The 16,915-nt window shown below is 36.0% G+C and overlaps 1 protein-coding gene across 1 annotated transcript in view; it reads left to right on the plus strand.

The window, feature by feature from the left end:
- The window catches only part of LGSN (lengsin, lens protein with glutamine synthetase domain), a 44,692-nt gene extending 30,681 nt beyond the window's left edge, over positions 1–14,011 (plus strand). The window contains exons 3-4 of the mRNA XM_010364278.2: positions 3,527–3,693; positions 8,428–14,011. Coding sequence (XP_010362580.1) covers positions 3,527–3,693; positions 8,428–9,627 — 1,367 coding nt within the window. The 3' untranslated portion in view covers positions 9,628–14,011. The remainder of the gene's footprint in view (positions 1–3,526; positions 3,694–8,427) is intronic.
- The last annotated feature ends 2,904 nt before the right edge of the window (positions 14,012–16,915 follow it).

Below are 16,915 nucleotides of genomic sequence, written 5' to 3' on the forward strand. Positions count from 1 at the left end.
TTTGGTGAAAGAATTAAACTTTTAAATGAAAAATAGATACTTAGGATATATACTAAAATATATGATGACAACTTTTACTTATCAATTAGACAAGGTCAAATCACACAGGATGCATTCATTCATTCACTCACTCACTTATTTAAAAAATATTTGTCGAATGGCTATGAGATGCCTATGCTGCTACAAGTACCAAGAAAACAGCAGCAGGTAAAACTAAGCCTTGGCTCTCAAGGAGCTGATAGGTAATGGGGGATGACAGGAACATGTGAGTATACAGTGTGGCAGGTGCCAATAAGGACACTGAAGATAACAGAAACAGAATGATATACTGTTATGTGTTGAATGGTGTTTCTCCAAAATTGTTAAAAATGATATCCTAACCTTCAGTACCTGATAATGTGGCTGAATTTGGAGATACACTTTTTAAAGGGGTAATTAAGGTTAAATGAGGTCTGCAGGGTGACCCCTAATTCAGTATGATTCATGTCCTCCTAAGAAGAAGAGATTAGGTCACAGACATGCACAGAGAAAAGAACATGTGAAGGTGCTGGAAGAAGATGGCTGTCTATTAGCCAAGGGGAGAGAGACCTTAGAAGAAGCAATCCTGCTGACACCTTTGGTCTCCGACCTCTAGCCTTCAGAACTATGAGAAAATAAATTTCTGTTTAAGCCGCCTGTCTGGGGCATTTGTCATAGTAGCTTTAGCAAACTAATACATGTACCCTACTCACTGTCCAGTCACAGAGCAACTTGGAGACTTCAAAATGAATCAAGGGTTAGAGCGGTCTATGTTGTGATCAAGTCTCAAACAATTAATACTTCAGGTGATTATGGTTTTGTTTTGTTCTTTTCTCAGCCCTTTTACTGTGTGAACTTATCCCACCCTTGCATTTGATGGCATGTTTATTATCTATACCTATCCCACTTTATAATATAAAGTTCTATGAGGGTAGGGCTCTTTCTGGCTGATTCCTAGATACACGTTCAGTATGAATAGTATGTGATGATAAAAAATATCTATGTTGAGCGAATGAATATTATTATTATTTTTATTGATTATTTTTGTTTTATGAGATGGAGTCTCACTCTGTCACCCAGGCTGGAGTACAATGGCGCCATCTCGGCTTATTGCAACTTCCGCCTCCTGGACTCAAGAGATTCTCCTGCCTCAGCCTCCTGAGTAACTGGGATTATAGGTGAATGCCACCGCCTGGCTATTTTTTTTTTTAATTTTTTTTATTTTTATAGAGATGTGGTTTCACCATGTTGGTCAGGCTGGCCTTGAACTCCTGACTTTGTGATCCACCCGCCTTGGCCTCCCAAAGTGCTGGATTACAGGTTTGAGCCACCGTGCCCAGCCGAATATTATTCTTATTTTAAAATAATATGTATTCATTGTAGAAAGTTTAGGAGACACAGATAAAGCAAAAAGCTAGTAAAACTACCTGTTATCCTATTACTGGTGAACCAATAAAATTACCTTTCTCCTTTTATAAGGGATGTCTTCTTTATAGCTTATGTATAATTGCTTATTATGTTTAGAATACTCATTATCTAAAAACTTCCATATTATTATTTTTTAAGACAGTCTCTCTTTGTCGTCCAGGCTGGAGTGCAGTGGTGCGATCTTGGCTCACTGCAACCTCCACCTCCCAGGCTCAAGCAATTCTTGTGTTTCAGCCTCCTGAGTAGCTGGGACTACGGGAGCATGACACCACACCCAGCACATTTTTGTATTTTTAGTAAAGACGGGGTTTTGCCATGTTGCCTAGGCTGGTCTAGAACTCCTGGCCCCAAGTGATCTGCCCACCTCAACCTGCCAAAGCGCTGGTATTACAGGAGTGAGCCACCGCGCCCGACCCAAATTTCCATATTTTAAAATGCCTATAAATTTTGCTTTAAGGAGCATTATTCATCTTGGGCTGAATACCCAATATTTCAGAGTAGGTTGGGAATACAGCAAGTGTTAATTTAGCATGAAACACTTTAATTGCTACAGTTTGTTTTAAATGGAAGGTAGTTATAAAGCCTCCAGAGTTTCAGAGTAGCCAAATGTATCAGTGATAGCACATTATCACTAATGTATCTGCATATATGGAACCAGTAATTTGTTTTTCCCATGCTTCGTGCACTTCAAATCTACTTAATCTATGTTTCTAAACTGTCAATCTTTATGCTTACTTTTAAAGCCTAATTATATCTTGCAAAAGAATACTTAGGTATCTCTTTAGAATTATAGCTGCTCAACATCAATGATGTGATAGATTGATGAGTGTTTGGTTGCAGACTTGATCATGATACCATTTACTAGGGCTAGAGTACTTGTACTCACTTTATGCATTTAAGTAGCATTTATATGGTGCTTACTGTCTGCCAGTAACTGTTAATAACTTGTTTAATCCTCCTAACAAGCCTGTGAATTAGGTCATATGTTACTGATGAGAAATTCAAGGCATAAAGAGGATAAGATTGTTGCTAGGGCAAAGGTAGGGTTGGAATGGAGGTGGATGGGCTTCAGTGTTTTGTGCTAACCCAAACTACACTCTGCTGCCTCTCCTAAAAGTTCTGACAGCAACTAACATTTATAATGTGTACTATTTGCCTGACAATTCTATGTGCTATAGACATACTAATTTAATTTGTGGTAATAAACCACCCAGCATGAATCAAAACTCTGCATTCTAGTTTCAGTTCCGCAGTGAACTGATAGTGTGGTTTGGAGTAACTCATTGTGCCACTTTGGGACTCAAGCTAATGAGTTGGTTAGATTAAATGATTTATCTCCAAAATTCTCTTCTAGCTCTGAAGTTGGAATTTGCAAACTATCTTAAAAGTCTTGAAAAGAACATTTTTTATGTTTCTAATTTTAAATTGAGTATGCAGTCCAGATTTTTCATCTCCTACACTCTCATTCTTAAAAAAAAAAAAAAAAAAAAAGACACGTTTGTTTGCTTATTTAAGCAAGTTTTAAATTTGACAGAAATGTGTAGACTTCTTAGAGTTAGATGCCATTAAAAAGATATAAAGCCTTTTGGGTAAAAAACTCCCAGAATAAGACAAAACCCCAGAAGATAAAACCAAATTCACTTTTAATCACATAGAAATTTAAATTTAGAAATTAACAGTTAGTTCAAGAAGCCCAAATATGTTCAATAACAGTCACCTATAGACAGACTTTTATGCTCCCTTTTTTGCTGTGAACTTATGCAAATATGTTCTAATTTCCATAAGCAAAAGGATTTTCAGTAAGTATCTGCATATGATATCACTATATCCTTATGCAAATAATGTCAATTTTGACCTCGTCCTAACTGATAAATGATCTCAGGTTGTTTAGACACAATGTTCTCGGGAAGATGGTAAGGGCAGAATAAGAAAGGTAAGATATCCAACTCTAAGCCAGTGACATGATGAATATTAATATATTTATTAATAATAGTGACTAATTCACTACTCTGTAGTCTCCTTTTGCTTCTCAGTCCATCATGATCTCCTGAGTTAGAACATATTTTTTTTTATTTTGCAGATTGCATGAGGGACAGCAGTCAAATTCTGGCCCCACCTCAACTCTCTTCTAGAATGAAACACATTAGACAAGCCATGGCCAAAAATCGCCTCCAGTTTGTACGATTTGAAGCAACAGACCTCCATGGCGTGTCCAGGTCTAAGAGTATCCCTGCACACTTTTTTCAAGTGAGTTTAACACAGTTGTAACTGAATGTAATTTCATGACCATTAGCAGGCAAATGGTTCTTATTACTGTTTCTTATTTTCTTATAATCTATACAGCAATTCAAGCTGAAAATCAATAACTTATTTTGTTTCTTCCCTTGTTCCTCACAAATATATTATTGCTCCCCAAGGAGCTAAATGTGTACTCTAGGCTCTCAAACAGCAATTTCTTTACCCAATAGAAATACAAAACTAATTAAGACTGGTACATTTAGTCCTTCTGCCTTGAATAATTTTGCTCTACAGAATTATTTTTTCTCCCTTACTGCAATTATGAAGATTGTATTTTATTTGACACAAGAAAATTGCAACAGAAGACCCAAGAGCAAACATAAAAAGGAAAACATGATTAAATAGAAATACTTTGCTAGATAAAAAACATATTCCTTTCGGCTCCAAATTCTGATAAAACAGTCCATTGTTGTTGGATGACTTAATGAATATTATTAAATTCCCGAAAAGGATGATGTCAACAAATATTGTGTTTTTGTTGTTTTGAGACTTCCTTCATTTTTTGTATCAGTTTTTGTCATGTGTTTATTTTGATGACCGAGTTGTTGTGTTAATTAAATATCAAATTTCTTAGCAAGGGACATCAGGTCGGTACTATTTAAGAAAGTGTGAAAGTTAAGCATCCTCTAGGTTTAACTATTTTAAAATATTATACTTTTATCACATTAATATCAGATTCTAATTGTTAAATTTGCTTCATGTTGGGAAAAACTGGACATCTTCAAAAACACTTTTTAAAGAATTCTAACAGATTCAAACTTGTTTCTTAAGGAATTATTTGGAGCTGCTTGCAGATATTGTTTCCTCTTCATCCAGGCAAGAATATATGTTAATTTTTATAAAAAATGTGGATTTTCTTGTGGACAGGCCCAGAATATAATTCAAATGAATCTCTTCCAATCATAAGGAAAAGTAACGGGCACTTTAAGTACTTGCCAGAGACCTCAATATAAAACTGTTTGCTATTCAGTTTTTATCAAATTTTAATCATTTATTTTACTAATGGAACCTACAAGTCCATATATAGGACATTACTCTAGTTTCTCAGTGGAATCCTTTTACAAAAATAAAACAGTATGCTGCTTATACTTGCTAAGGATTGATATAATTGACATAAAGAGAAAAATTCTGCATACTTTTTTTATCCAACTGTTACTGAAAATATTTTTCACTATTTTGTTCAATATCCCACATATAAAAAACACTTTTTTTCTAGAGTTTAGCTAGAAAAAAAGTTTGTCTATCATGAGGATTTTAATGTAACTCATTATACATTATAATTTTAATGTAACTCATTATATATGGCTATATTTATTCTTAGTTCCAGTTTCCTAATAACTAACTTCACTATTTCATTACCTCATTATTATTATTTTGTTCTCATTTAATGATCACAGAGTATCGATATTTTTTTAAGAAGCCACTTTAAATTTATTTTTGAAACTTGTGAAGGTATAAATAATGAGTATTAGCGCAATGAATATTTGTAATTTAAGACAAAATAATTTATTTTGGAAAATTTGCTGTGAATAGACATTAAAAATAGGTTTAAGAGGCCGGGTGTGGTGGCTCATGCCTGTAATCCTAGCACTTTGGGATGCTGAGGTGGGTGGATCACCTGAGGTCAGGAGTTTGAGACCAGCCTGACCAACATGGTGAAACCCCGTCTCTACTAAAAATACAAAAATTAGCTGGGCCTGATGACAGGGGCCTGTAATCCAGTCACTTGGGAGGCTGAGGCAGGAGAATCACTTGAACCTGGAAGGCAGAGGTTGCAGTAAGCCGAGATCACGCCATTGCACTCCAGCCTGGGCAAAAAGACTGAAACTGCGTCTCCAAAAAAAAAAAAGAAAAAAACGGATTCATCTGTGCAAAGTAACCTAAACATCGTGTGTGTATGTGTGTACCTTATTCCATCTCAAAAAAAAAAAAAGATTCATTTGTGCAAAGTAAACTAAACATTGCATTTGTGTGTGGTGTTTAAGGTTTAAACCTTACAACCAACTTATATTATCTCTGTTCTATCAAATGTGTTGATTTTTATTTAAATTATATGCAAATAATATAGGCTCTTTCTATATTTGATCTAGCCAAAGCATAATACATTGCTACAGACTCGTAGCTAATTCTTGGCTTATTTCAAAAGATAACCTTTACTATGGTCCAAGTTTCATTTGTGATAAGGATTTAAGTTATTCTGCAAAAGTTTTATTGAGTCCATAGTGATCTATATTGAAGATGAAGTTGTTCCAGTGCTTTATATCTATAAACCTGCTTCAGACAATATATTATGATGAATAAATTCATGTATATTCGTGTATTTCCCATAACTAATAGAGAGTAGTTTGCATTCACTATGTCCAAGAAAAGAATAAAGCAAATTACAGTGCCAGAAAAAAGTGTTCAAAAAAATATGGATTAAATAATCTAAAGAATAAAGTGTGACTGTTTACTATTTTTTGAGTTCATGAAGGACTATTGGAGTGAAATGGCAACCAGCTGTTCTCTACTACTCACAGCCAAGTGAATACAAATACAGATTTAAATTGCAGGAACTCATAGAAGTCTCATGAATAAAATATATTATTTCTCATTTTAGTTATGTAAAGAACTAATATATGGAATTTCAAACTAAAAAACTGACAAGCAGGGAAATGACATTGTTGCTTATAGTGAAAATATGAATTAAAGGATTCCATGCTATAGTATTCAAATATCCCACAGTATGCGTGTGTGTGTGTGTGTGTGTATAAAGTTTACATATACAGGTCTATGAGTGAGTTGGAAAATTAGGTGGGCACCAAATAGTGTTTGGCTCACTCAACTTTTTTTGAGTTCATGAAGGACTATTGGAGTGAAATGGCAACCAGCTGTTCTCTACTACTCACAGCCAAGTGAATACAAATACAGATTTAAATTGCAGGAACTCATAGAAGTCTCATGAATAAAATATATTATTTCTCATTTTAGTTATGTAAAGAACTAATATATGGAATTTCAAACTAAAAAACTGACAAGCAGGGAAATGACATTGTTGCTTATAGTGAAAATATGAATTAAAGGATTCCATGCTATAGTATTCAAATATCCCACAGTATGCGTGTGTGTGTGTGTGTGTGTATAAAGTTTACATATACAGGTCTATGAGTGAGTTGGAAAATTAGGTGGGCACCAAATAGTGTTTGGCTCACTCAACTTTATTATTGGTGAAAGTAGACTTGAATCAGTTCAGTCAAATCGCATTCAAAAATGTGTGTAGAGATGGTGGAAAGTGAAGGAGGCAGTGGTTCATGGGCAAATGCAGAAGAGTGAACCAGTAAATTATTTTGGTTAATACCAGCCCCTCTTTGACAGCCATGCTTCTTGGGTTCTGGAGGTAACATAAGAAGTAGTCTGGCTTCCTTTCACTTTCACTATGTGAGGATACACAAGAAGAAGCCATATATGAACCAGAAAGCAGCCCTCACCAGATGCCATATCAGCTGTTGCCTTTATCTTGTACTTCTCAGTCTCCAGAACTAAAGAGGAATAAGTTTCTGTTGTTTATAAGGGGAAAAAAAGAGAAAGAAAGAAAAGGAAAGCATCTGGCTTACAGATTGCGAGGCTGTTTTATTAGCCTCATGATCTTCACTGACTTCACGGGAAGCAACCTTTTATACTCAGTGATTTTTCTTCATCTATTAAAGTAACCTTCAACCTTGTTGATATATCTAATACATGATTTCCACAAATTGTTTTACGCGTCTGTTCAACTTAATAACCTTATCGCTTCCCTGTTGCCTGGCACAGAGCAAAAGTTAAATAAATGACCAAATTCACTGAAATCTAGAAATAAATGACTAGAAAGTACCTTAGCAGTCATCTAGTCTAATACGTGTTTTACCGATGTGGAAGCTGAGGCACATAATCCAGTGACTTGCCAAAATTCACAGAAGCAATTAATGAAAGAGCTAGGATGAGAAGGCAGATCTGTTGACACCCAGTTCACGCTGACTTGAAGGTTACAACATTTTGGAAGCTCTAACTTTGGAGTTACAGGTCCACATTCACAGACAAGGGTTCTGGGACTCTGAGACAGTGAGGTTTTTAATTCTTAAATGGGTTGTAAAAGTGAATAAAGACAGGAATGCAGCTGTCAGCGTACTGGCTCCCCTGGTGTTAGGACAAATGTGCTGTGTGCCACAGTATTGACCACAGTCTGTAATTTGAGAAGGATTGAGAATTGTTTACTGTAGACTTTTGAGGGTCAGTTAACTCAGGGTTACAATAAAATAAGCAAAAATAAAGCCTTATGTGAAGAATTAACAACTGTACTATAAAATAAAAAGTGCTTCAGGAAGTACTTTTGATGATGATAATTTCAAATAATTCCATAAGGCTTTACCTTTATTTTTTGCTATAACGGATTTTCTTTATCATTATACCTTTTATTTATAACTGCTATTTTGAGATCTAAGAGCATTTAAGGCCTTCAAGCCTTAAAACATTGCATTGTTTGGGGATTTTATTTTAAAATATTTGACATTTATCTGATACCAAGTTAGTGTTAACCAACAAATGTTAAACGTATGTATATATATATATATATATTTTTTTTTTTTTTTTCATTGCAAGACTTTTTCTCCCCCAACCCTTTTGTTTGTTTTCAAAATCTAATTTCTTCATTTTTTTTTCCTTCTTTAGGAGAAAGTGAGCCATGGAGTTTGCATGCCCCGAGGTTATCTTGAAGTGATACCGAATCCTAAGGACAGTGAAATGAATCGCATAAGAGCCACATGTTTTAATAGTGACATAGTCCTAATGCCAGAAGTATCAACCTTTAGAGTTTTGCCATGGGCTGATAGAACTGCAAGAGTGATATGTGATACCTTCACTGTGACTGGTGAGCCTCTTTTGACTTCCCCAAGGTACATTGCAAAGAGACAGCTGAGCCAGCTGCAGGCCTCTGGCTTTTCCCTGCTTTCTGCTTTCATCTGTGATTTTTGCATTTTTGGTGTGCCCGAATTTTTAAATTCAAAGACTATATCATTTCCTGCTTCAACATTTTTAAATAACCATGATCAGCCCTTCATGCAGGAACTTGTTGATGGCTTGTATCACACTGGAGCAAATGTCGAGAGTTTTTCCTCCTCTACCAGGCCTGGTCAGATGGAAATCTGTTTTCTACCTGAATTTGGCATTAGCTCAGCTGATAATGCATTTACCCTCAGAACAGGTGTCAAAGAAGTGGCAAGGAAATATAATTACATTTCCAGCTTCTTCATTGAGACTGGATTTTGTAATTCAGGGATTTTGTCTCATAGTCTCTGGGATGTCGATAGGAAGAAGAACATGTTTTGCAGCACTTCTGGAACTGAGCAGCTGACGATCACTGGGAAAAAATGGTTGGCAGGACTCTTGAAGCACTCTGCTGCACTCAGCTGCCTGATGGCGCCTACTGTTAGCTGCCGAAAGCGTTATTCTAAGGACAGTAAAGACCTGAAGGGGAGTGTGCCTACAACATGGGGATACAATGACAACAGCTGTATATTTAACATCAAGTGTCATGGAGAGAAAGGCACCCGGATAGAAAATAAGCTAGGCTCAGCAACAGCAAACCCTTACTTGGTGCTGGCTGCAACTGTTGCTGCTGGCTTAGATGGACTTCATAGCAGTAATGAGGTCTTGGCTGGTCCAGATGAAAGCACAGACTTTTACCAAGCAGAAACTTCTGAGATCCCTTTAAAACTGGAAGATGCCCTTGTGGCACTGGAAGAAGATCAATGTCTGAGGCAGGCTCTAGGAGAAACCTTTATTCGATATTTTGTTGCCATGAAGAAATATGAGTTGGAGAATGAAGAAATCGCTGCAGAGAGAAATAAATTCTTAGAGTATTTTATTTAGAATGGAACTCATAACTACTCCTTTAGAGATGTAATTGTTACTTAAAGCTAATCTACCAAAACAAAGACTGAACTTTTGTAATTAACAACAGTAACGATAACAAGACTACGAATGCTTTTGACTTTTTTTTTTTTTTTTTCCCATGGAATATTTGACAGATGAAGTAGGACTGCTGAGAAGATTCTGATAACAGAAACAAACAACAAAGTCGTGGTGAAGCTATAATATGCAAACTTACCAGATCTTGTCAGTTAGTCATTTCCTATGTGTATGTTGACCTGGATAGGAATATCCAATTTGGGGGGGCAATAAATATATTTGCACATTAAAAAAAAAAGACTTAAGCATTAGAAAGCAAATTTAAATGACTAAAAAAGAAAAAATAAATGGAGGAAAAATTTTAATGGTACACATAGGTTATGACTTCCAGGGAGACAAATATACTAATATAGTCTTGCTAATCAAATAATATGATGATTCTAGGTTGTGTGTATCATTATGGTCTTTCTAAATAAGTTAAATAAACTTTTGCCAAAATATAATGAAAGGTAGGCAGTTTTCCCCTAAGTCACTTCTCTTTTCACCCTTTTCCACTAGCTCCTGAAAAGCTTATGAATTTCAAGTTTATAATGTCCTCAAGAAACAAATCCCTAAGGAATAGAATTGGAGCTGGGAACAACGAGGTCAGATTTTAAAAGTAGTTAAAGCCTTTCTTTAAACAATGCCTCATATAGAAGTTTGATACATAAAGTATAGATAGAAAGAAGTTTGTGTGTGAGGGTTGGTGGGCTCTGTCTACTCTGCTTCATTCTTTGAAACTAGATGTCCCTCTGAAACCTCTAGCGCTCTGTGGAGTGTGAGAACAACTTCCTGGCTAGCCGGGGCTATGTTTAGAGTTTAAGTTTGTTATTCAAAGTACTAAATCTGATCTCACAGAGGTTGGTACCTCTCCAGAGAATATTACATGTTCCAGGCCTTTGTTTGAATGAGATAATATTGTAACTATCACTAAAATTTAGCTTCTTTTGGGAGGAAGTCCAAAATCCACTTACTAGCAAATGAAAATGTTGTTCTACTGCTTAGGATCAAACAGCAGATTTTATGTTCAATTAAAACTGACTGTGGTTTCAATTTAGATAGCAAACACACAAGAAGAGGATTAGAATTTGGCTCAGATCCTCTTATTAAAATTCTTAGTACTCAGTAGCTTAAATAGTGAAAGTCAGTCTGTCCTTCACTAATTACTCCCTTCTTTTCTCCACACACAAAAGAAGTGTGTTTGGATACATACGAAGAAAGTTCCCAGCACTTTGGGAGGCCAAGGCGGGAGGATTGCTTGAGGCCAGGAGTTTGAGTCCAGCCTGGACCACATAGAGAACCCATTTCTCAAAAAAAAAAAAAAAAAAAAAAAAAAAACAAACCCTGGCATGGTGGCATGTGCCTGTAGTCCCAGCTACGTGGGAGGCTGAGAAGGGAGGATCACTTGAGCCTCAGAGTTTGAGGATGCAGTGAGCCACGATCACACCACTGCACTCCAGCTTGGGTGACAGAGTGAGACACTGTCTTAAAAAAAGGAAAAGAATAAAATTCATGGATGCATATGGGGTAGAGAGAAAGATAGTGTAGGGTAGGTGGGGGAAGGAAGGGAATCTGTCCTGAAACCTCCAAAATGAAATCCCACACATTACGTCATGTGAGGGATAAGGAAGACTCTCATGCCAATTTTCTAGTTGTCTGCCTATATTCATTTCCCCGTCTGTTCTCAGTAATAAAACCTCAGTATGTTCATTGAAAGCAATGAAAAATGAAATGATATTTCTGAGCCTTCATTAAGGTTGGATGTGGTCATGTTATTAGGTTCAGTGCAAAGAGGTGAAAGTAGAAGTGTTGTATGTAAGTTCTTTAGGACATTTTCTTTTCTAGTATTTTTTTTTTCGAGATGGAGTCTCGCTTTGTCACCCAGGCTGAAGTGCAATGGTGGGTCTTGGCTCACTGCAACCTCTGCCCCCTGGGTTCAAGCAATTCTTCTGCCTCAGCCTCCCAAGTGGCTGGGATCACAGGTGCCTGCTACCATGCCTGGCCTTTTAGTAGAGATGGGGTTTCACCATGTTGGCCAGTCTGGTCTTGCACTCCTGAACTCAGGTGAACAGCCCGCCTTGGCCTCCCAAAGTGCTAGGATTACAAGCATGAGCCATCATGCCCTACCACACCTTAGGACATTTTTCTAAGTGACGGATGCTGTGTACTCTGCCTTTTGTCTCTCTAGCTACCTTCACCCTTCCTGCTGACTGGCCTACAGATAATGTGGCTAGGATAATGTCCTTGGGAAGGAAGGTTTGCTCCACAGAGTGCAGTAATGAGGTGGAACCTCTGCTTTGTAGAGCAGTTTGACTTGCCTACATCCAGATATTTACCTGAGAGAGAACCAAACTTCTATCTTCTTTAAGCCACAATGGTTTTGATTCTTTGTTAGTTGCAGTGACATTTTTCTCTTTTGCATGTGTGTTTTGAATGTGTGTGTGTGTGTGTGTGTATGCACATGCGTGCATATGAGTGGGGAATTTGAGGGATTTGGGGATGAAAAAATAAAGGTATAAGAACCAGTGAAAGACCACTTCCTCAATATTCCCACTTCTAAAGAGGATAATCCCACTTCTAAAGAGGATAATCTGAGTTAATCAAAGGGATCCACACATGCAAAAAATGGGATTGGCTCTAACCTATCCCTATAAACTGGCATATCCCTTTATAGTCCATAGGCCTTAATGAAACATGTCTAATGCATTGACTTCATTTTACCATAATGAGTAAAAGATGCTGTAAAAAAGTCTGTTAATCACAGTGTTTGAAGTCCTTTTTTCCCCTTTCACATTAATAGCATAACTTAAAAACACAGTACTCAGGATGCCATGTGAAGACATTATATATATTATCTTCAGAATTAAGTGTACAGTAGTGAGTCAACAGAAAATATTCAGCCATAGATTACAAATCAGTTGATAACGTAAGTTGGTGTGGCAGTCTCCACCAAGACTTCAGTCAGGTGTGTGCTGATATATATTCTTGTTCTTTAAGGCAACCCAAAAAGAGGCATTGGCCAGCAGAGTTCAGGGCCAAAGACAAATTGGGGTAGGTACATGTAAAAATCAGTTACCTATTTTTCTATTTCTTTCATCTGTTCATAGGCTTTCTATTGTTGAAGGGACTTTCTGCTGATGCTTCTACCTTCTTGGTCTGAGTTAAGAGGGTCAGACATTCATTCAGCAGCACTTATTGAGCACCGTTTGTGTGCTAGGCCTTTTGCTGGGAGCCATTATACTAGGGGAGACCAAAACAAAGATGAGCAGACAATGAAAGAGTTTTGGATCTGGGTATCTTATGCAGAACAGAAATAGTTTTTTTTGGAGGCCTAATGCTGAAAAAATCTATTTGGAAAGCTTCTTTATGGTTCGAAAAGGGTTTTTTATGAATAGCCTTACAAAAATTACTTTCTTATTTTCATTTACTATAATTGTTCTAATCAAAGCTTAGGGGAAAAATGTGATTACTAAATTTAAAGTTGGTTATTAAATGAGTATACATAAGAAATGTAAATTAAAAGCGATAATGTTTTAAGACTAGAAACTAAAACATTAGTATTGTAGTAACAAGTTTCTATTTTCAAGGACATTCTATAATCTAAAATTTCATTTTACAGTGTCTGAATAACAACAAAGCTTGAAATGATTATTTGAAGGCAATGAAAGATAAAAAACTTTAATCTGAATAAAAATGGAAAGCATACAGTGAAGTCTGAGCTTATCAGTAAAACAGAACAGTCTATTGACATATCTCCAGTCATCTGTTTGACAAAATATACTTACCAATATGTTTATGATATAGGTATAACTGGACAATACCTTTAACCCTGGGTTTTCTATTACAGGGGTTAGAATTTGTGTCTGTAAACATTACCCATGTGCACAGTGCCTTCCCTATTAAAGCTCTTCTCATGCTGCCTAAAATTAGGGGTTTGCATGATACTTCCTAATTAGGATGTGAATTCTAAGAATAAAAGGAACAGATCTTACTTACATTTGCATTAATACTTCTTGTTTCTTGCATATTTTCTGGAATTCAATTAATGTTTCATCAATCAATCAATCAATCAATGCATATGTTATTAGCATAATACAATACTATGCTTGTCCAGTATAAAACACACAAATTCATATACCCTGAGAGAGGGAGGAATAGAGACAGTGGAGAAGACCAACAGTTTGTGTTTTTTCATTGATCCTACAATTTCTGCCATCAGAAGAACTTCTTCAGGTTTTCTGCTTCTAGAAACTTCTGAGTAAACACCATTTGATTAGCTTGATGGGGATCAAAAGAACAAGAACAACAACAACAACAAAAAACAAAAACAAAAAAAGAGAGAGCAAGGTGAAGCTGTCAATTTTTTTTAGCCATGGGGAACATTTCAATGGCTCTCTTACATTTGTGGAATCCCTCTTCTTTAGGCTCTTGTCTCCCAAGTAGAAGTCAGAACCTCACCTTCCCAGTTTCTCTTGCTGCCATGGTCCAAGGACTCTGCCAATCAGATGCTGTCATAAAACCCTCAGGGACTCCACTCTGCTGAGCTTGAAGGAGGCAGCAGCGACAGGCATCCATGGGTACCATCCTGGGGTGACATTGTTGGTGGGCATTGGTTTTGCTATTGTCCAATGCCAGTGGCTGTCAGGTCTCTGAAAGAGTCAAGCATAGCTTCTGAACCTGATTTTCTGGACCTCCCAGATTCTATTAAATATCTAATTAAAAATAAATAAATTTCTTTTTTTCTTAAAGTAGTTTGAATTTTTAAAAAGAAACCTGACTGAAAAACAGTATATAAAAAGACATGCAACGAGCAAGAAAACTTTGATAAGGGAGAAGAAGAAAGGAAGGGAGAGAATTACCCTTAATCAGAAGACTAGGAACAATTGAATGTGTATACTAGATATGGATTAAACAAAGGTTTATTAAGCTCCTAGTACATAACATACATCATGTGGGCACTTTCTCATTCATTTCCTTATTTCATGCTGTCTACAATTTTATGAGAAACGTATACTTACTATTTTTAAAAAGAAGAGATTTAAGAACCTAAAAAATTGTTGTGTTGAAAGAACTAGGAATCAAATCCAGGTTTCTACTCTCAGTCTCATGGTCTCTGTGCTACACCAAAATGCCCTTCACTACACTGTCTCAGCTGAGTATGATGCTGAAAATTATGCTGAACATTACATTTTAATTTTAAGGCTTCTAGGCATTAAAATGAACAGAAGTAGGTAGTAGATACGTGCTTGATATCTCTATCCAGACCAGAAGATCTTATCACAAGTATGATGCCATAACATTATTTCAGAACTTTTGTCAGATAATAGTAATTCAAGCCTTAAGTAGTTTCATAATTTTTTTGAACACAAAAAACACCTGGCTGAAATTTCTGACCATCCTTAGAATTTGAAATAGTGTCAATCAACTTATTTTGTTTCATTTTTAGAAATATTATTTGATGAGAACTCAGCATTCATTGAGAGCATAAAGGATTTGATACTTCTCTCTGGCTGCTTAAGAAATAAAAGATAAGAAAACACATTGATTTTTGAAAATAGCCAACCTACATGGAGGGGAAATGTGTAAATGAAGGGAAAAATAAATTGGCTGAGAACCTGCTACACAATGACATAACAAAGCTTTTTCTTTTCTTTTCTTTTTAAGATGTTCCCTAAGATTAATAAGATCAGTTTTACCTGGAAAGAAAAATAACACTTTAAATAATAACTATAAAAATTTAATGTTTATAAAACTGCTAATATATGATTCATTAAATACAAATGAATATCAATTTATTGGGCATATCCAAGAGATTACTGGATAAATGGTTACATTATAGAAAACTTTTCAAACCTAAGCTAGAGGGCAGCAATGTACCATTAAACAGTCAGTGTTGGTGGCTCAGAATTCAGTGCAAAGCTGAATATTAAACATAAAAGTAACTGGATTTCAAATCTAGTTACTGTGAATAAATGAAAATTGAAAAAATGTATTAGAAATACTAACAGCAGAAAGGCATTCCCAACCACATGACTTGCATTTGAATATATTTAGGTTAATAGATATTAAATACAGGCTCAATCTCTGATATTGAGAGATTGGGAGGGGGGAAAGGATTGTTGGCAAGATATGATATTACCAATATTTAAGGGTATATTCAAGAGACGTAGAAATATAAAACCGCAGAAACATTAGCTGCATTCTGTGATGTCAAAAATTAATCTAAATGTCTTAAATTTTGGATGACTCTGCAATGGATTTGAAATAAATAGATCTGAAAAGAACTAAAGAAGAAATCTTTAATAAACTATGAAAAAAAGAAAATCCAGTAATTTGTTACTTTGGAGGTTCATTAAAATGAATCACATTATAAGAGCTTCTATAATATCTACAAATTAAATAAATGCTACAAAGTGTCTTCTTTCTGTGATCACTAGAAAACATATATATCAATTCACTTTTTATGAGGTAAACAGAAATTATGATACTTTAGTGTTTGAAGTGAAAAACGATTATTAGATAGATAATGAATTGTTTAAGTTAGACACTAGGTAGCATTTTTATTCAGTTTTTGAAATGATTGCTTTTGAGAGCCATTTGTGTGTAAGTTACTGAAGGGGAAGATACAAAACTGGATAATACATGTTTTTCTCCCACAAAGAGTTTTTAACTTAATTAAGAGAAGTGTTTGTAAATGTCTATGGACAGAGGATAGAATTTATGTGGTGAGGAGAAAACAAAGCAGCATGGAGGAGGATGACATTGATCAAACAGTGCGAAGGCTTGGGCTGGTTCACAAATTTCCTTGGCTCCAACCACCTTTCTCACAGGATGGCAAGGGTTATAAGGTTCCATGACCTCAGCACTTGAAGAAGGAAAAGAAATGAGACTAGGAAGGGGCAGATAAAACTAACTCTAATAGGGCTATGTCTCATGGCAACACTTCCTTAATTCCCTGACAAAGAACAGGCATCTTATCTCAGACTTATCACCTTTCTAACTTCTCTCTACTTTCAGTGCAAATGGTGCCTCTCACTGTTGTCAGAATCCCACCCCTCTAGCCTTCTCATGCACTAATGCTACTAATAGCCTCTCTCTACTGTATCTCCAGTAATGTCCCTCTCCGTTTCTTTCCCATCAGAATTTAAACATGTTTACATGGTTGCAAGGTGCATAATGCACACACACACACACACACACACACGCTCAC

Source organism: Rhinopithecus roxellana, chromosome 4, assembly GCF_007565055.1.
Source record: "Rhinopithecus roxellana isolate Shanxi Qingling chromosome 4, ASM756505v1, whole genome shotgun sequence".
Classification (NCBI taxonomy): domain Eukaryota; kingdom Metazoa; phylum Chordata; class Mammalia; order Primates; family Cercopithecidae; genus Rhinopithecus; species Rhinopithecus roxellana.